At 42.2% G+C, this 20,343-nt stretch overlaps 2 protein-coding genes across 3 annotated transcripts in view; one reads left to right on the top strand and one right to left on the bottom strand.

Annotated features, from left to right (window-relative positions):
• Positions 1–8,345, bottom strand: part of Ndufaf2 (NADH:ubiquinone oxidoreductase complex assembly factor 2) — a 106,215-nt gene extending 97,870 nt beyond the window's left edge. The window contains exon 1 of the mRNA XM_040729134.1: positions 8,150–8,345. Coding sequence (XP_040585068.1) covers positions 8,150–8,276 — 127 coding nt within the window. The 5' untranslated portion in view covers positions 8,277–8,345. The remainder of the gene's footprint in view (positions 1–8,149) is intronic.
• Positions 8,346–8,438: 93 nt separating this feature from the next.
• Positions 8,439–20,343, top strand: part of Ercc8 (ERCC excision repair 8, CSA ubiquitin ligase complex subunit) — a 37,520-nt gene continuing 25,615 nt past the window's right edge. Inside the window, exons 1-3 of one of the 2 annotated variants that reach the window (XM_005065561.4) lie at positions 8,439–8,592; positions 12,735–12,830; positions 16,382–16,483. In XM_005065561.4, the coding sequence (XP_005065618.1) occupies positions 8,516–8,592; positions 12,735–12,830; positions 16,382–16,483 (275 nt within the window). In that variant the 5' untranslated portion in view covers positions 8,439–8,515. The remainder of the gene's footprint in view (positions 8,593–12,734; positions 12,831–16,381; positions 16,484–20,343) is intronic. The other variant, XM_040729132.1, reaches the window with a different exon arrangement.

The raw sequence follows: 20,343 nt of genomic DNA, 5'->3' as shown, positions 1-20,343 counted from the left end.
AGCAGCTTACATTCATGTATTTAAGACTTGTATTTACTCATAGGCAGTTCACTATAAAAATGGCTTCTGGACTTTAAGGTAGAACCAACACTGAGGAAAGGGGGCAGTGGTTTTCAGAACAAAGCCCTAGGGAGACCAGATGCAACTAATGTATGTTTAATTAGACTCATGTCTTAATATATAAAACAATATAAACAATTCTATGCGAAGCATTCAGCTACGTTGGAAAAACTCCTTAATCAGCATTTTAGGCAAAGGGTGCAATTTGTCATTTGGACCACAAGATGGAGCCATTAGCCATCTGGAATGCAAGGTTAAAAAAAAGCAGCCTGACTGAAATGATTCAAGCTACTAAAAAAATAAAATAAATTCATGGTTTATTTTTAAATGTATATATTCCCCACACCACTTTGTAAAAGTGGATTTAGAAAAATGGTTAGAATTGAAAAAACTGGCTGGAGCAGCCTTTTGGGAGTTAGATGAAGAAAACTACATCTATCTGGTCTAAAATGCTCGAGAAACTGAGCTCTGGATGAACACGAAACAACTGAGTGGCTTTAGGGAAGCAATTTGTCTTAGTTCCTGTAGTTTCCTCACAAATGCAGTGTCTCCTGACAAATGCCAGGAAGTGTGTCTAGCGCTCACTAGGCACCACTGTCACTATTACTGAATTGACCTAATGTCCTGACATGAAGCAATTATGAAGCCATGAAAGATAAAGAGAACTAGCAACTCATTTCCAGGAAATACTCTGGCCTCATTTAAAAATAGACACAACACGGTTTGTCTACCACCCATAATTAGTTTCCATTTCAGCCCAAAGATCCCACACTCCCCTGGTAGAAAAATCAAGATTAGGATTCAGTTGCTGAATCTCATTTTAAAGCCACAGGGCGAACAGCAGGTCTTCCCCCTTTGCCAAAACACAATTAGTATTTAAGTGTATGAACTTCATACACAACTGAAAGAATTCGGGAAATGATTTTTTAAAAAGTAGTTTAAAGGAAAACTACTGACAGCAAACTATTTGTTACGGCTGTATTACCCATTGCTCTCAGTCCAGCCTGTGTATTTCTGTTTTCCTTCTATGTCCATTATGTTTTCTTGCTGTTGTTGTTTAGGTAATTAAATAGTCTCATCCTGCCTGGATGTGTGTGGAAGGCAATCATTCCTTCAAATCAGTTTAAAGAAAAAAAAAAAAAAGAAACTGTCTACCTTGATTTTTGGAACAATGCTGCCATCTGCTGGAAAAACTGAAACATTTTCATTAGCACCAAACACTGACGAGTCAAGTACCACATTCCAGAGAACTGCATTACCACCTTCCAATTACTTACTAAAAAAAAGAAACTAGACTTTCAATTCTAATTGTTTTACTTTTCCAGATTCTTCGTAACTGCTTCTACTAATGGTAACCCATTAAAATAATCCATGCCGGGCTGGAGAGATGGCTTAGCCATTAAATGCTAGGCTCACAAACAAAAATATAAAATAATCCATGCCAATAGGCTGAGGTGAAATCCTCTAAATCAATGCATCTTTACTATACACACAATAGTGGATGATGCAGGCTTTGAATAATTAAGATAATGATTCCAAATGGAAACTGTAAGAGTAAGTATCCACACAGAAGTTTGATGATGTAATAACTCAGTGTAGAAGGTCTGAAGGGCAGGTCCAGACCTGATTCACACTAGAGGGTGGCTATACTATTCTTTCTGCTAACAACATTTATTCTGAGTTGTATCTTAATTACCTACTCTAATAATCTTTGAGCTACTTCATCCATCTATGTAGCTTGTTTTGCTTTGACTTTTACAATTCTGGACCAAAAGATAATTCATTTAATACTGTCTTTTCAGTACCCACTCCATACCCAGAGACACAAGAAGGTCAGCTAAATATGGAGAAACGAAACGATAATCCCATGTTTAAAATGAGACTATTACCTAGTTGGGGTAATATTACCTAGCAGTCAATGAAAGAATGATTAAGTTGTGTTAATTTAAGCTCATGAAAATGACAGAGAAAAGACTGGAGGTTATGAATGAAATGGAAGAAAATGTACTTCTAATTTGTGTTAAAACATGAGAGTGAATAACACCATTGATTCATGTTTAACTCATTACTCCCCAAATCCTATTCAGTTTACATATAAAGAAGGCTTATAGCTACGCTAGAATATAGACCTAAGTTCCATCAGTAGGTCTGAAGCTTCACTTAGATCAGCGCCCTGTAACAACCGCCTCTAACACCACCCCAGGACAGCTCTGATAGCATTGACTGTTCTTCCAGAGGACTGGGGTTCAGTTCTCAGCACCCACACGGCAGCTCATAACTTCAGCTCCAGAGGACCTGAAGCCCTCATTTGACCTCAGCCATTTCATGTACATCGTGCATGGACATACAAACAGGCAAAACACCCACACATAAAATAGAAATAAATAAAATCTAAAAAAAAATTACCAAAGCTTTTAAAGAAATACATAAAAATAAAGTCTACTAATTTTCAAAAAGTCATTCAATATATTTCAACATATAATCAACAGAAAGACAGGAAGGAATAGAACCATTATACCATACACACAAAAAGGAAACATATTAAATGCGTATTAAGTGAAAAGCCAATGTAAAAGGGTTATATACTATATAATTACAACTCTGTGGCACTTTGGAAAAGGTAAAACTACAAAGACATCAAAAACTAAGTGATCACTCGAGGTTAAGGGGGAGGGAGAAAATGGGGAACACACCAGTGCAGGTGTGAGCACACGGTGCAGGTGTGAGCACACAGTGCAGGCGTGAGCACACAGTGCAGGCGTGAACACACAGTGCAGGCGTGAGCACACAGTGCAGGCGTGAACACACAGTGCAGGCGTGGACACACAGTGCAGGCGTGGACACACAGTGCAGGCGTGGACACACAGTGCAGGTGTGAGCACACAGTGCAGGTGTGAGCACACAGTGCAGGTGTGAGCACACAGTGCAGGCGTGAACACACAGTGCAGGCGTGAACACACAGTGCAGGCGTGGACACACAGTGCAGGCGTGGACACACAGTGCAGGTGTGAGCACACAGTGCAGGCGTGGACACACAGTGCAGGCGTGGACACACAGTGCAGGCGTGGACACACAGTGCAGGCGTGGACACACAGTGCAGGCATGAACACACAGTGCAGGCGTGAGCACACCAGTACAGGTGTGGACACACAGTACATGTGTGAGCACACAGTGCAGGCGTGAACACACAGTGCAGGCATGGACACACAGTGCAGGCGTGGACACACAGTGCAGGCGTGAGCACACAGTGCAGGCGTGAACACACAGTGCAGGCGTGAGCACACAGTGCAGGCGTGGACACACAGTGCAGGCGTGAGCACACAGTGCAGGCATGGACACACAGTGCAGGCGTGGACACACAGTGCAGGCGTGAGCACACAGTGCAGGCGTGGACACACAGTGCAGGCGTGAGCACACAGTGCAGGCGTGGACACACAGTGCATGTGTGAGCACACAGTGCAGGCGTGGACACACAGTGCAGGCGTGGACACACCAGTACAGGTGTGGACACACAGTGCATGTGTGAGCACACAGTGCAGGCGTGGACACACAGTGCAGGCGTGAACACACAGTGCAGGCGTGAGCACACCAGTACAGGTGTGGACACACAGTGCATGTGTGAGCACACAGTGCAGGCGTGGACACACAGTGCAGGTGTGGACACACAGTGCAGGCGTGGACACACAGTGCAGGTGTGAGCACACAGTGCAGGTGTGGACACACAGTGCAGGCGTGGACACACAGTGCAGGTGTGAGCACACAGTGCAGGCGTGGACACACAGTGCAGGCGTGAACACACAGTGCAGGCGTGAACACACCAGTACAGGTGTGGACACACAGTGCATGTGTGAGCACACAGTGCAGGCGTGGACACACAGTGCATGTGTGAGCACACAGTGCAGGTGTGGACACACAGTGCAGGTGTGGACACACAGTGCAGGCGTGGACACACCAGTGCAGGCGTGGACACACCAGTGCAGGCGTGGACACACAGTGCAGGTGTGAGCACACAGTGCAGGTGTGGACACACAGTGCAGGCGTGGACACACCAGTGCAGGTGTGGCAGTGGCACAGAGTGTGAGGGAGGAAGAAAGAAACAATGATAGTAGCTTCCACTCAGCTTTTCTGTAAGCCTAAAACAGATCTAAAAGCAAAGTCCTGGGCTAGTTAGGGGATTCCACAAGCAAAGGTGCTTGCTTCTGAGCCTGATGACCTGAGTTTGAAACCCAAAACCCAGAATGGAGGGCAAGAACCGACTATGGCAAGCTGTCTTCTGACATCCACAAGTGCACTGTGGCACGGGCATACCACACACATAAACAAAATAAATGACATGTAAATATTAATGTTAAAGTGTCAATCACTATATTTCAGCTTATGCAAGAAAACAATTTCAAGATCCACTCACTAAAAGAACCTTTGAGCTAACAGTGAACAGCCAGGAACTATGAAGCTTACAAAGGGAATTTTTTTGGGGGGGGGGCATGATTTTGAGACTGGGTTTCTCTGTGTAGCTTTGGAGGCTGTCCTGCAATTAGCTCTTTTTTTTTTTTTTTTTTTTTTTGGTTTTTATGAGACAGGGTTTCTCTGTATTGTTTTGGAGGCTATTGGTCCAGCCCAGCCTCAAACTCACAGAGATCCGCCTGCCTCTGCCTCCCGAGTGCTGGGCAACTAGCTCTTGTAGACCAGGTTGGTCTTGAATTTACAGAGACCCACCTGCCTCTGCCTGCAAGTGCAGGGACTAAATGCATCCACCACTACCACCAAGACTATAAAGGGTATTTTTTAAAAATGGGTTAGGGTTACCATGGTTCTGAGGTACCATGCTTACTGTACAAGTGTGAGGACCTGAGTTCAAATCCCCAGCACCCGTGTAAAAAGCTAGTTCTGCAGCATGTTCCTGAAATCTTAGTGCTGATAAGGCAGAGAAAGGAAGATTCCTAGGGCATGCTGGCCAGCCAATCCAGCTCAACCAGTGAGCTCTGGGTTCAAGAGACCATGCTTCAACAAGCAAGATAGACTGTGACTTAAAAAGACACTGACATTGATCTCTGGCTTCCACACACAGATACATGTGCATAGGAACACACACACACACAAATACGTGAAAGTAATAAAAATCCCAGCACTAGAAAAGCAAAGGCAGGTGGATCTCTTTAAGTTCATGGCCAGGCTGGTTTACACAGTGAGTTCCAGGTCAGTCAGAACTACATAAGGAGGCTATATCAAAGAAGAAAACAAAAACAACAAAAAAGTGCCCTTCATAATATCAAACACAATAAACTTCTAAATAAAACCTCACTATGCTGAAAACTACAAGTGATAAAAGAAAAAGAACCAAGTAAAAGGAATTCAATTTTAACTCAAATAGATTGTGATATTAAGCCTCACTCTATTAAGGAGACATTATCTATGCAAAAGCCATGTGTGAATGTTTATGATAATTCTATCCATAAGCACCAAAATCTGGAAGCAGCTCAAATGGCCTTCAATGGATAAATGTACAAACCACAGTGTATCCTTGGCATGGAGTATTAGTCAGCAATTATTACAAAAACAGAAACAACAAACCCACTAACACATAATAACTTTCACAAGAGTTATTATGAAGAACAGAAGGTGCCATTTTCAAAAAGCTACATGTGTTATGACTCTCTCTGTACAATATTGTCAAAGACAAAAGGATAGTAGACAAAATAGTCAGTTCCAAGGTTACAAACTGAAAGGATACCTACTAAGGATTAGCATGTGGGAGATATTGAAGGTAGTAACCTGTTCCAATATACCGATTGCGAAGAGGTTAGATGAATCTCGGAGAGGCCAAAATGTGAAATGTGAACCAATTTATAGCATTTGAATTTGAAAAGTTTGCACTGAGTGTGATTGCTGTGCGCAATTACATGTACCTGAGTGTGCCAGCATGCATGCCTGCATACATGCATGTGAAGGGCAGAGCTATTTTCCTAATACGCTTCACCTTATGACCTTGAGACACCATCTCTGAGTTGGAAACTTGCCTACTGGCTAGGCTGCCTGACCATCCACCACCCAGGTCTCAGAGCTGCCTGAGTGTTCTTGAAATGCTGGGGTTGACATGGATACAGCACCATGCCTGGCTCACACAAAGTCATGCTTGGTTTACATACAGTCATGCCTAGCTTTCTATGTAGGTGCTGGGGATTCAAACTCACACCCTCATGTTTGCTGAACAAGTGTTGTAAAACAGTGGGCCCATTTCCTTAGTCCTTGAAAACAAAACAAAACAGAACAATGTATGAGCAGTAAAACGGACATTAAAGAAAAAACTGAGCTATGACTAAAACGAAGAAACAACGGAGCCCTCCAGCATTCCTGGTGGGGATATACAATGTCATCACTTTTTATTTGCTTGTTTTTGTTTTTCAAGACAGGGTCCTTGTGTATCCCTGGCTGTTCTGGAACTCACTCTGTAGGCCACCAGGGCCTCAGACTCAGAAATTTGGCTATTCCTGCAGGCAGAGTGCTGGGATTAAAGGTGTGTGCCACGGGGTGTCACTGTTTCTTATAAAGTGAAACACATCTACTGATTGGTCCCGTCATTCTCCTTGTAGACCTTTTAAAACGGCAACTGAAAGCTTTATATCCTTACAAAGCCTTATCTACATGGATGTTAATAATTAATTTGTGACAACCTTAAACTGGTAATAATCCAATGATTTGTGAACAAGTGAATGGATAAACAAACTGCATTACATTCCACACATTGGAACATTAGCATAGGGTTAAAATTTTGGTACACAGGACGGTGAATTTAAAAATAATTATCCGAATTAAAGAATCCAGAAAGAAATCTGAAGAGTTGCTATATGTTTTCACTTATAAACATTCAGAAAATGCAGAACAACCGATCCATCGTGACAGAAATCAGATCAGTGGCTGTCTGGGTACTTGATGCAGAGGCATCAATGTTTAAACGTTCAATGGGTTAAAAAAAAGAGTCCAAGGTAGTCAGTTATAGAAAAGGGCTAGGTAGGGTCTGTAGAGATGGCTCAGAGGTTAAGAGTAATTGCTCCTCTAACAAATGACCCAGGTTCAAATCCCATCTCTCATATGGTGGCTAAACAACCATCCTTAACTCCTCTATGGCATTTATACCAGGGCAGTACGCATAAAATAAAAAAAATTTAAGAAGCTAAGGAAAACAATTTTATGTAAACATTTAACCAATTGTTAGTAAGTGTGAGAAATGAATGAAAACGGTGTTGAATGGGTCTTCAAGTGTCCCAGTAATGACACTATTACTGTCTCTTTCATCCAAGACCACTGAGACAAGGTGAGAATAAATGACTTGTCCCTCAGCTACCTCAGTCAGAGCTGAGGTTCTAACCCAACTTCTTTCTTCTTCCACGTCTGAGTCTCTATACTGGGGCAATAGAGAAAAACAGAAGACATTGTGAAAGCCGCTACGTGACGAACTGTCGAAAGCAAACAAAAACAAAACGGAACAATTCTTTCTTGTTTGTTTTGTTTTTCGAGACAGGATTTCTCTGTGTAGCCCAGGCTGTCCTTGAATTCCCTTTGTACACCAGGCTGGCCTCAAACTCAGAGATAGGCCTGTCTCACCCTCGGGAGTGCTGGGATTAAAGGCATGTGCCGCCACCGCCTGGCTAAAACCGAGCACTATTAACTCCCCAAACAACACGCTCCACTTTTTGAACACGTTTCTGAGATCGACCAGCTCAGGGTCTTGGGACGCAGACTCCTCAGAAAGCAAACGGGAACTGCCAATTGGAAAAGATCGGAGTGTCTGGATACTGGGTCGCTGCAATTCTGGCGACAATAGGAGGGCGAGCGTCCCAGCCACAGCGACCTGGGAGAGGTAAACTCTGATGACAGCCAGGAGCTGAGTCCACGCTGAGCACTGATGCAAAGCTTTTCCCAATGCTCCCTCCCCAAACCACCCTGGCAGATCTTGGAGGACGCGATCTAGGCAACTACCAGGCCCTGGGACCGCAGGACAGAGGTCAGGACACCCCAGGCCCGGCCCAGATTGCGGCGACAGCCACCCGCCCGGGACGCGCAGGGACCCACAGCCGCTCGTCGCTCTCACCTCTCCAGTTCTTGTACTTGGGGATGTAGTAGTACTTGTTCCCCAGATGGTCCGTGCCCACGTGCTCCCTCACCTCCTTCGACAGAGAGCTCCACACAGAGCGCAGCACACCGCGCCACCAGCCCATGCCGCCGCCGCCGCCGCCAGCGCCGCGCAGCTCAAGACGAGACTGGCGCCGGCCCGGAGGCCCCGCCCACGCGAGGGCCCGCCCACCGCGCAGGTTCGCGTTCTCGCCCCTCCCAGTAACGCCTCTCCCCGTTGGTCACATCATCTCGCGGATTGGCCAATGAAAGAGCCTGTTGTTACGAGCCGGTCCAGGTTGGGTCATGGCGGCACCCAGGCCTCAAGCTGGTGTGTGGAGCCGAGATGTTGAGTTTTCTGTCCGCTCGACAGTCGGGTTTGGAGGACCCTCTTCGCTTGCGGAGAGCGCAGTCCACACGGAGGTAAGGCACGCCTTGTCTTTCCCCGTAGCGTGGCGAGTGAGACTCTGGAGCTGGCCGCCAGGGTGACAGGACCCTGGGTCGCAGGTGGAGTCGGCAGGTGACGGGAAGACGCGCGCGTGCACGTAGAGCAAAATGGGAAGGTGTTGCAGGTCACGGCTATTGTGGCTTGCCGTCGGCCTGATGAAGTTCAAAGTAGAAATGAGTGGAGTTAGGTAACTGTCGCTCCAGGCTGTCGCTCCAGGAGAGCGCGTGGCCATTCAGGGAGTGAGGTCGTCTTCATTTTTACATTTTGGTGTTCTACATTTAGAACGATACGCTCCAGAGGTTACCTAAATTGTTTTTTGGTTTGCTTTGCTTTGCTTTATCGAGACAGGGTTACTGTGTAGTTTGGAGGATGTCCTGGAACTCGCTCTGTAGAATAGCTGGCCTCGAAATCACAGAGATCCTGTCTCTGCCTCCCGAGTGCTGGGATTAACTAAATGAGTTAACATGCAACCTCCCCCCCCAACCCTTGGTTTTTCGAGACAGGGTTTCTCTGTATTGTTTTGGAGGCTTGGAGGCTGTCCTGGAACTCGCTCTGTAGACCAGACTGGCCTCGAACTCACTGAGGTCCGCCTGCTGGGGTTAAAGGCGTGTACCACCAATGCCCGGCCACAACCATTTTTTAAAAGCACATTTTGATCAGTTCTGAACATGATCTGGGTTGTTTGTGTCTGATGCTGCTGTTCCTCCATCAATTCTTGCAGAAATGATGAAGGTTGTCTTTTTTAACGCACTTCTGCATTCTTGGAGACATACACAGAGGTTTTTACTTCCGGGAAAACAAGAGCATGTTTGTGTGAGTTTTGAGTTTCTTCCATATGTTCAGCAAAGGAAACACTGGGAAATGATCGAACGTGCTCGCTTCACTTTTAATATCAGCTAAAAAAACTTTTAAAAAGCAGCAGCACTCCTTTTCTCCTCGTATTTAGTAGTTAATCTGATAATAATTTAAGTAAGCAAGCCACAGAGGATCTGGAAAATTGGGATTCTAAGTCTTGATTTCTAGATGTCCTTGGTCTGAGGAAGGCCAAGTGTCTTTGTCAACATTCCATGACCCAAATTTTTGTTTCATTAGAAAAAAATAAGAGGTCCCACCAGATTAGTCTTCCTGTAGATGGATTTCATTTCTCTGTGAAGTGTTATTCCCAAAGAATAACAAAAGCTGGAAGCTTTTATCTTAGTGACCCTGAACACTTTCCCCCACCACTTGTCTTCCGTGCTTCTAATAAAATGGTGCTGGCTGTGCTGGTATTGAGAGCACTGGTGTAGCATGAGCCTTTACTGCTTCATGTCTTAGACTGTGGGCCCGGAACAGAAAGGGCCCTAAGCAGGGGAAGACAGGTCGGGGCCTTGTGGAGTGGCTCTGGGCAGATGTTCCACCATGAGCACATAGTCCTTGTAGGTGATGCTCTGAGTTGACAGCAAGCATGTGAGCATTTGTAGCCATTACTTTTAATCTGGGAAGTTACGCATCCTGGCGGTGAACTTATTGAGAAAATGAATCTGGATCAATTGGAACTGAATCCCAATTCAGTTGCAGTTTAGATAGTTGACTGAATTGGACATAGTGACTCACGCCTTTAAACCCAGTATTCAGGTGGCAGAGGAGGTGGATCTCTGTCTGAGGCCAGCCTGGTCTAAATAGAGTTCCAGGCTAGCCAGAACTACATAGTGAGACCCTGTTTAAACACAAAGCCAACAGAAGAGCAACAAAGAAAGGCCGACTCAGGTCAGTGAAGGAGGTTTTGTGCTTCTCCCAATCAGATTTGTTCAGACTCACCCACCTGCCACCCACTGTGCCCAGCACATGCAAGCATCCAAACCTTCATGACACCCCACCTCTTCCAGCAGAGGAAGACCGTTGCTAAGTAGCAGCAGCGCATGAGCCTGGCCCACCCCATCCTGGATTGCCTGTGGAAGGGATGGAGAAGATAAATTCACACTGAATCTTTGGGTTCATACCTTATGGGAACATTTCACTGAAGTGTGTGAGTAGGACTGTTCCCATCCTGCTATCCAGGGGCATGGCCTGCCTGGTGGTGGTTGGCACAATGGCAGTGCCATTCTGCTGTGAGTTTGATATATAGGCCTCTGAGTGTCCACAGTCACTGGGTGCCATGTTTGACAGATTGGGTGGCATTTTCCGTGGGCCTTTGCTGTACATCAACATTGCCTGACACAAGCACCTCTCTTCAGCCCTCAGCATCACTTTGACCAACCATCACCTGGAGAGTGATGATTGACTAGGTCTGAGGAGGACACTACCCTGGGCTTTCCCAGAGACCCAGCCCTCAAATCCTACCTACCTGCCTCTCCTGCTGCTGCACAGTCATTGAGGAAGGCATTAGAGGAACCAGGGGCTGAGTCCTGCTAACTCTGTATCACCGGTAGATCAGCCTGCCCAGGCCTAAAACATGCTGATTCTGATGGGGCCTTCCTAGCTATCACTCCTGGCACACTAGCACGGCATCCCCCAGCACTTTTGCTAGCCCCTGGTGACCAGAGATGTTCAGCCAAGCATGTTTTCTCCTCTCCATGGAGTTTACCACCCCAACCTAATGGCTCCACACACACACTGGCCCCCAGAGATCAATTGACTCTCTAGGGGTTAGTGGCCCTGGAGGTATCTCCACAGTGACTAACTGGGAGCTCAGAATGACAAAAAAAAAAATAGCTCTAATACCAACCTTTGCTTTCTGCCTAAGACTGGGTCAAAAACTTGCCTGGTGTGGCTTCTTTTGCAGGATGGACCTGACCCCCCTCCCTCAGTAATATGCTCCAACCCTCTCTAGTCATGCTCCTCTCTCACTGCTCAGGCCACATGAGCTGCTCCCTACCACATGACATATGTTCTGACATAACATACTCATACATATAAAATAAATAAATAAGTCTAAAAATATTTAAGAGAAAAATAATGAGCCCTTTAATTGTTCCACAGCCTTTTTGTTCCCCTTTACTTTCCTGCTTTCATTTGGTTCATCTGAACATAATTTAACACTCTGCTTTAAATGTATCTGTCACTATTCTGACCATATATGGTCAGTATATATATATGTGTGTATATATATGTATATATATACATATACACACACATACATACATACATACGTACATTCATGTTTGGCTTCTCTTGATGGTTCTTTCCCATGGAAGTTGTAATTTCCATGATTCTTCATATGCAGAATAAATAATTTTGAATTGCATCCTAAATATTTGAACATTACTGGGTGCGGGGTCCTTCTTTATGCAGAATGTTGATATATTTGTTTCAGTAGTGTCCTATCAGATTAGATATAGGCTGTGGTTCCTACCTCTCTCTGTAAGCTATGGTTTCAAAGCCTTTAGGTCTTCCCATGTGCATGCATGGTCAGGCAGTGACCTAAGTGGCTCTTGGTTGAGTCTTTTGCCGGGTATTCAGAATTGGATCTGTGGACATTCCACTCTAGGATGAGCCCTGGAGTTTGTAAAATGTTTTATAGAGTGTCCCTCCTGACTTCCATCTTTGCTATGATTGCCCAAATTTCTGGAACTCCCATCATGGCCCATCAGCCAGCAAATTTGGCCTCTGGTTACTGTCATAGCACATATTTCATGTTTGGACGCAAGGCAGAGTTCAGAAGAATAAAGACAGATTAAAGAAAACAATCAAGGCACTAATGAGACAAAGAAAAGAGTGCACTTCCTTTAAGCTGCTGCATTTTAGTTTGCATTTCTACAGTCTTAAGGGGAATGAGAATCTTTTCAGTTGTGCAATTCAAAGTTTGTCCACTGGGTGTCCTCAGTCAAATTTATCAGAATTTAACTTTTCTTGAAAGTTTATCTATAGATACCTTTTTAAGGACTTAAATTCTTTAAATGAAATTTAAAGTAATAGTTCAGCAAAATATTTGCATGCAATGGTTTGCATGTAATATTTGCATGGTAAGTTGTTTTAGAGGCTTACATTTACAAGTCTGAACACCTTTAAATACGGCAAGAGACTAAAGACTTGCAATATTTGTGGTACTCTATATAATCTTAGGGAAATAAGGAATTTGCTTATGTTAAAGTTTTTCTTATTGTTAAGCTTTCTCTTTTTCTCTTTTTAATTTTTGAAGGGTCCTGGCACTGGAACTAAACAAAGACAGAGATGTTGAAAGAATCCATTGCAGTGGAGTTAACAGTCTTGACATTGAGCCTGTTGAAGGAAGATAGTAAGTTGTATCTTCACTTTTCTATCTAAATGAGATGCAATAACATCTTGTCTTTTCAGACATCACTTATAATATGTTAAAAGATTGTAAATTGTAACATTTGTTAAACTGGCATTTATTTATTTGAAATAAGAACAGAAAATCAAATATACAAAACGTTGCCAGATTAATCGATGCTCCAAACTACTATACATAAATATATTCGTATTAAATCAATAAACCAGGAATTTATGTTGATGCAGGAGGCTTCTAAGTGCTGGGATGTGTCTTAGGTGCTCTTTTAAATACAGTTGTTATTTTCAGGAAGTCTAATGGGAACTAAAATATTTAAAACAGAAATGTGTTTTGCAAATTAAGTTTGAAGCAACGGTTTTACTGAGTTTCTTCCTTACCAGTTCTGTGACCTTGTGCAATTTATCTAACCTTTCAAATTTTCAGTTGCCGTAGCTATTCCATGGGAATGGTTGTGCTACGCTTATTTGTCATAAGAATTTGAGAAAATCTGCATTGAAAGCAACTCCACATGTGTGTTTAATTGTTTCAGCTCTGCCCACACTGTAACTGGACATGTTGCCCTACTTGCAACTTGCTGTCACACCACAATACCCATGTGTGAAGGTTTGGGAAGGGTGCAGCTCTGTCAGCATGCATGCACAAGGATCTGGGTTCAGTCTAGAGCAGAAAAGGGAGGAGAAAGGCGGTAAAGGAGATGGGTTCAGACCTCTTCATGTGCGCTGAGGCTGTAGTTCAGTAATAGACCCTAACTTACTATGTACAAAGTGCCTGGACTCAAGCCCTGGCACTATAACAGAATGAAACAAATCCATCTTTATGTGGTCTATAATTAGACCATGTATTTCAAAACACCTAAGGAAAACAATTTCTTGTGCTGTGGTCAATTCAGCACTCACACTAAGAGTTTTGTTCCATAGAAAAGTGTTATCATTCACTTTAACATAAGCCAGGATAGGTTTGACAGACTTGGACTTTCCACTCTCATCTTTGCCATAATAATGGTATGTAAGAAATGTGTGGTGAACAGTTCTCCATTTAGCACATGGTTAAATTTAAAAGATGGTGCACAATAATTATTTTCTTTTCCCAGCTTTTCAAGGCAAAACATATTGTTTCCTGTTCAAGCACAGTTGTGGTGCACTTGTTTATAAAATAGATGCAGATCCAAGGAACAAAGGACAGCTGATTTCTTTTGGTCATTGGTGCCAGTAGGGAAAAATATAGTAGCGTCCAGACAGCTGTTTGACATAGTGATTATGTAACCTGTGAGGTACAGTAACAGTTAGCAGAGTTAGTCCGTACTGATGGATTACAGTTTATATATGTATGTATGAAATAAGTTTGGGGAATAAAAGCTGTTTTCCTGGGACAGCAAAAGTCCAAGCTAGTGGGGTATCTGAAAGCTTAGCAGGCTGGTCTGATTACAGCAGTGACCCCAGAGAACATGGTATGCCCCAGTTACAGGTGAGTTGAAGGCCCCCTGAGACTGGAAGGAGCTCAGTGTGGCCCCTATAATCCCTCCCAGGAGCTAATAAGTCAGCTCCCTGACCTGCCTTACATTGAAGAATAGAACCCAGCTTGAGCAGTGCTGCGTAGTCGACACAAGGACAACCCAGATACAAGTTTAGGACACGCACAGAACCAGGAAGTCTCTGGTTAAAAGCTTTCGTGTTTTTAAGTGTCTTTCAGAAGAAAAGAACGTGTATTTTAGGAAGAGTATTCTAAATTTTACAATCTAAATTCTAACTCCATTCTGAAGGGTTAGGAAAATTACACAAAAAATGAGATAAGAGTTAAGAGAATAAGGAGAACTGACTACCACTACAGGCAGTGATGTCCTGCCAGGCAGGTTATGCTATGAAATGTGAGAATGTTAATCTTTCAAAACTAACAGAAAGTCAGTTTGTTTAGCGTGCGTGCATGCATGTGTGTGCACGCTGAATTTAGATCATCATGTCTGTGTGACAGACACTTTAACCAACTGATCTGTCTCTCTAACCTAACCCCAAAACAGTTTTAAAAGGTGGAATCCATGAAAGAATAATGTACATTCAAATAGAAAAATCTCAGAAATGATGTTATCAAACCAGGAAACATTAGAAATAACAGAAAAATATTTCAGAAATGAAGCAAAGCATAAAGAACACAAGCAAATCAATACAAAGTGTAATTCCTTAGAAATAGAAGCCAAAAAAACAGCAAGAACTTGGGATCAGAAAGAAAGGGAAGAAAGACTGGGCTGTAGCTCAGTGGTGGAGTGCTTGACTCGTGTGTGTGTGTGTGTGTGTGGTGTGTGTGTGTGTGTGTGTGTGTGTGTGTCTGTCTGTCTGTCTGTCTGTCTGTCTGTCTATAGGTTCAATCCCAGCACTAACCCCTCCTCCAAAAAGGAAAAGAACAACAGAGTGAAGGTAGTCAGACAAACAGAATAAAGGCCAAGAAGACCCAGGCTGCATACGACAGGAATCACAGAGAATACCAATGCAAGCAAGCAGAATAAATATGAAACTATAATGAAATAAAACTTTTTACTTGGAACAAAATCTACAAGAGCCAGTGTGGTCGTGCAGGCCTTTACTCCCAGCACTCAGGCGGATCTCTGTGGGTTTCAGGCCAGCATGGTCTACAGAGCAAGTTCCAGCACAGCCAAGGCTACACAGAAAACAAAACAAAAAGGAAGACTCTCCTCCCTGTCTCTCTCTCTTTTCCCTTCCCTTCCATACTTTAGTTATATATTTCTTCCTCATTCATTAGACTGAGTATAGATTGTGACTTTCACACAGCTTATTGTCCACTTTCTCTTCTGCCTTCAGGTACCAGTTTAAATACTATATACAAGGATGATGTCCTTGAAGCTTCAAGCTAAACTAAAAGGAGCTTATTGCCACAGTGGTCCCATTTACAACTTACTGTTTATGAGATAGCTACAACATCTTTTCTGCTAGGCTAACTTTCCAGGTGGTCAGGGGTGTGGTGTGCCTGTGTTGTTCACAGTTCATTAGCAGAGTGTCTTAAGCATTGTAGGCACTCGGCACAAATGAGTTGATTAAATATGCTTATAAAAGAAAGGAAACCAGCTCCCATTTACTGTCACATCAGTTTTGTCATTTAGGTGAAAATGTCCCCCTTTCAATATTGCTATTCTTATAAATGTTGAAAGGTTGAGTAGGTGATGTAACTTGTCCAGGAACAGGTAACTACTGTCAGTAATAGGCCAATTCTGTTTTCATTTAGTACAGATTTAAGAAGACGTGTAAAATGATACTGTAATATTTTTACTTTGCTAAGTAAATATCTTTGCCATCTTATTTCTACAATCTTTTTTTTAATCGTGGAGGTAAACTTCAAATGATCAAAGGTTGAGTTTTTCTATATTTGGACTTTTATAATTCTTAAAAAATTCCAGTTTATTGAAGTCTGTTAGAATGAACTTATTATCTTAATACTTCGGGGTATATATAGGTCAGTGTTTGCAGAAATGAAATCTCCATCAATAGGTGTACCTCTTACAGTGATTAATGTGACTTTTTTGTTGTCAGCATGTTATCGGGTGGTTCAGATGGTGTGATTGTACTCTATGACCTTGAGAACTCCAGCAGACAACCCTATTACACATGTAAAGCAGTGTGTTCCATTGGCAGGTGTGTATTTGAAAGTGTAACTCATGAATATGTAAATAGTTCAATATTATTTGCATCAAATGCAAAGCATGAAAATAACAACAATATGCATGGTGGAAACAAATTTTTCAATTGACAGTGATAGCCCTTGATGCTTTCTTGAAAACAATTAAAATTCAGTAGATACTTTTGTCACATGATTTCCTCTAGTTTTTATATCAGCTTTCAAATGAATTTTGTTTTTGTATTTTTGGTTTTTTGGTTTTTCGAGACAGGGTTTCTCTGTATTGTTTTGGAGGCTGTCCTTGAACTCACTCTGTAAACCAGGCTGGCCTCGAACTCACAGAGATCTGCCTGCCTCTGCCTCCTGAGTGCTGGGATTAAAGTCGTGTGCCACCAACGCCCGGCCTCAAATGAAATTTTAAAAAGACTTTTGTGCCCTTTTTTGTTCTGTACCAACAGAGCATACCTCAGTAGCTATGGTTTTTAATACCACTTAATATAAGGTTCATTTATGAACCTTTCAGCTAATTATAATGCAAACTAAGTTTTCAACTCATGTTAATGGGGAATAGATTAAAAACAGGATGTAATAAATATACAGGCAGTCCTTGACATACCTGCACATAAATGTGCGTGCGCACGTGCACACCCTGTTTCTTACCTGTTTACTCGTTCAAAACTGCTCAACTTGAACCAAGCAGTGGTGGTGCATTCCTTTAATCCCAGTGCTCAGGAGGCAGAGGTAGGCAGATCTCTGAGTTTGTGGCCAGCCTGGTCTACAGTGCTAGTTCCAGGACAGCCTGTGCTGCACAGTGAAACCCTGTCTTGAGAAAAAACAAAACATCCTCAACTTAAAAATATATACCTGTTTGTCTTGACTTCCCTGGCTATTTGATAGGGGTTTTTTTTTGTTTGTTTGTTTTTTGTTTTTTGTTTTGGGCTGGTCATTTAAAGCTCTTTTGCCATCTCTGATCTGTCCGTAAGTCAACTTTGCCTTAGAGACTAGCTGCCAAAGGGTACTCCCACAGGGAGAAGCTTGCAGAGCTCAGAAGTCATCCTGCTGTAGGTGTTCCCAAAGCACTGACACCCATGTAGGAGGAGAGAATTGGCAGTTAACACTAGGTCCATTTAGCAAATAACAGTAGGAGGTAAGTTGCTGCAGAGCCTGTGAACTCCCTAGCGTGGGCTTTTGACCAAGTTTACAGTACCAGCACAAACTCCTTTCTGTGGAACAGATCTCAAATCCAGTCTTGACACTGTTCACCAGCTTACTGGCAGGTTGTAGGATGCAGGGTCTATTTTTGGGTAGTACCTGATGAGGCTTCTTTCCTAATGATCTGCAGGCACCTTCCTTCACTGTGAAAGATAGCCAGCTGGGAGGAGGGTTGCAGGTGGGTCAGTTCCAGCTTGATTTCTCCATGTCCTACAACCAAGGTATAGTGTGTCTTCAGCAATAATGTCTTACCATCTAGTTAATGATGGACAACCAAGATTAGTAGCAATAGCCTAGAGCCTCCCTGAGTGATAGCACAATATGAGATCTACTTTTTAAGATGCTTGAACCATTTACATACTTTTCTTCAACCTTAATCAAAACATATATATAAATTCTAAAGTGCTGACCTAATTCAGAGATCTGCTTCTGCCTCCTAAGTGCTGGAATTAAAGCTACACCTAGTTTTAAAGACTAAGGCTATCTAAGATTAAAATTTAACACATCAAGTTTATTAAATAGTGAGACAGATATTTTATGTATTTGACATATGTATGTTATATAATGTTACTCTATGAAGGAAGAACTATGATTTGATGGTTTTTTTGGTGTGTAATATCAATTGTTGAGTATGTCTTTATTTTATTATGACTTTTATTCCTAAATTCAAACTCTAAAAGTATGACTTTGCATTTCAAAATGGGTATTTTACAATATCATTTAAAAAATAATTTCAGAAAAGTATAGTATTGAGTTTTTTATTATGGTTATTTATTGTAATATTGTGCCTTAGACCACTTTGTAATATTTATCATTGGTATGCTTAATTTTTTTGTTCTTGAGCATTAAAAAGATTCTACTACCAAAATTCTTGCTAAATGTACATGAGAATGACATCATATGTAAGAGAATGATACAACATGTTTAAGACTTAAATTTAAAATGTAAATGAGCTTTTGTTTGTATTTCTACAGTAGGACTGGTTTTATTTACAACTCATTAGAAAGTCTATTGAAATCAAGGTTCTTAGAGCATATTAAGGTAATTCTGCTTACTTTAAGTAGAAACTTATTGGAATGAAGATTATATCTTATGAAATTGGGAGAAAATGAGAGAATCAGATTTACAGGAAAAAAGAAAGGAAGGAAGGCTAAATCAGGGAACACACAAGGTCACACTACAGAAGTAATTCTATTAAAAGCACTTTGGTCATGTACCAATGTAGGCCAACTCTACAGCCCTAACCAACACTAATTTTCCTCGGGATTTCCACTCAGACCTGGAGATTCAGAGTTCCAAACAGATTGATAAAGCTCAGCACACAGCTTTGGTGGCAAGAAAGAGGAAAAGACAATGCCTAGAGTCCTTGATTTCTATAACAGAAAGTAGGTACTTGATCTCAACAAATCAGAGGTTCCAGTAACTCACAGTTTGAATTCTTAGAATTAAAAAAAAAGGCACATGGGTACTGCCATCCATACATTTGACTGTCCAACATCTGTATATGCCTCGTCTGTAGCCTTTAAAAACGCAGTTCTGACATGACCTAATGATGTGTCTGCAATATCAGTTACGCAAACTGTGGGCTCAAGTATATAGTTAACCCATAAAAAATGCTGGAGGAAGCAGGAAAGTTATTAATATACATACACATATGCACACATACACAAACATGGGTAGTCACAGACTATATATTATATACATCTGTCTCAAGGCCAGAGCAGGACCTTGCCTCTATTTGATGCTACAGATGCTCAGGGCCCTTAGTCTAGTATTGAGACTTAGACCTTCACTCTTCGAAACTGGAGCCCATAATGGTCCTGTTTGCATAGGGTTACATATTGTTCCTTAAACTTGCTTGTTTTATTATTGGGAATTTCGCCATGTACAAACGTAGAAAACAATATAATGAATGACCTATTTATTCATCACCCGACTGTCAATCATAAGCAGTTTGTTTCATGTCCACCACATGCTCATCCAGGTTCAGGATTTTTGGGGGGGGAGGAGAGTGTTCGATATAGGGTTTCTCTGTGTAGCCCAGTCTATCTGGAACCAGGATTTTTTTAAAGTAAATTACAGATAACATTATTGCATCCAGGATTACTTGTTTGTATCACTAAAATGAAAACTTTTTTCTTTCTTTCTTTTTTTTTTGTAAATATACTCCTAGTACTACTGTCTCAAATCCTGGTCTACAAGAGCTACTTCCAGGACAGTATCCAAAGCTACACAGAAAAACCCTGTCTCAGGAAAAAGAAAAAAATAAAAAACAAAAAAAATCAAACTAGCCGGGCAGTGGTGGCACACGCCTTTAATCCCAGCACTCGGGAGGCAGAGGCAGGCAGATCTCTGTGAATTTGAGGCCGGGCTGGACCGACAGCCTCCAAAACAATACAGAGAAACCCTGTCTCGTAAAACCAAAAAAAAAAAAAAAAAATCAAACTACTACTATCTCACATATACATTAATCCCTGGAATCAAACATCTAATGTTCAGATTTCCTTCCTTTTCTCAAAAATATCACAATTCCAGTTAGTAAAGTAAGATGGCATATGTACTATATTGATGACTGGTCCAGAGAAAACACCGTGTCTTTTTTTTTTTTGGTTTTTATGAGACAGGGTTTCTCCGTATTGTTTTGGAGGCTATCAGTCCAGCCCAG

This window comes from Mesocricetus auratus, unplaced genomic scaffold (assembly GCF_017639785.1).
Source record: "Mesocricetus auratus isolate SY011 unplaced genomic scaffold, BCM_Maur_2.0 Super-Scaffold_100020, whole genome shotgun sequence".
NCBI lineage: Eukaryota > Metazoa > Chordata > Mammalia > Rodentia > Cricetidae > Mesocricetus > Mesocricetus auratus.
Note: the sequence above shows the minus strand (reverse complement) of the source record. Positions and strands in the feature narration are given on the sequence as shown.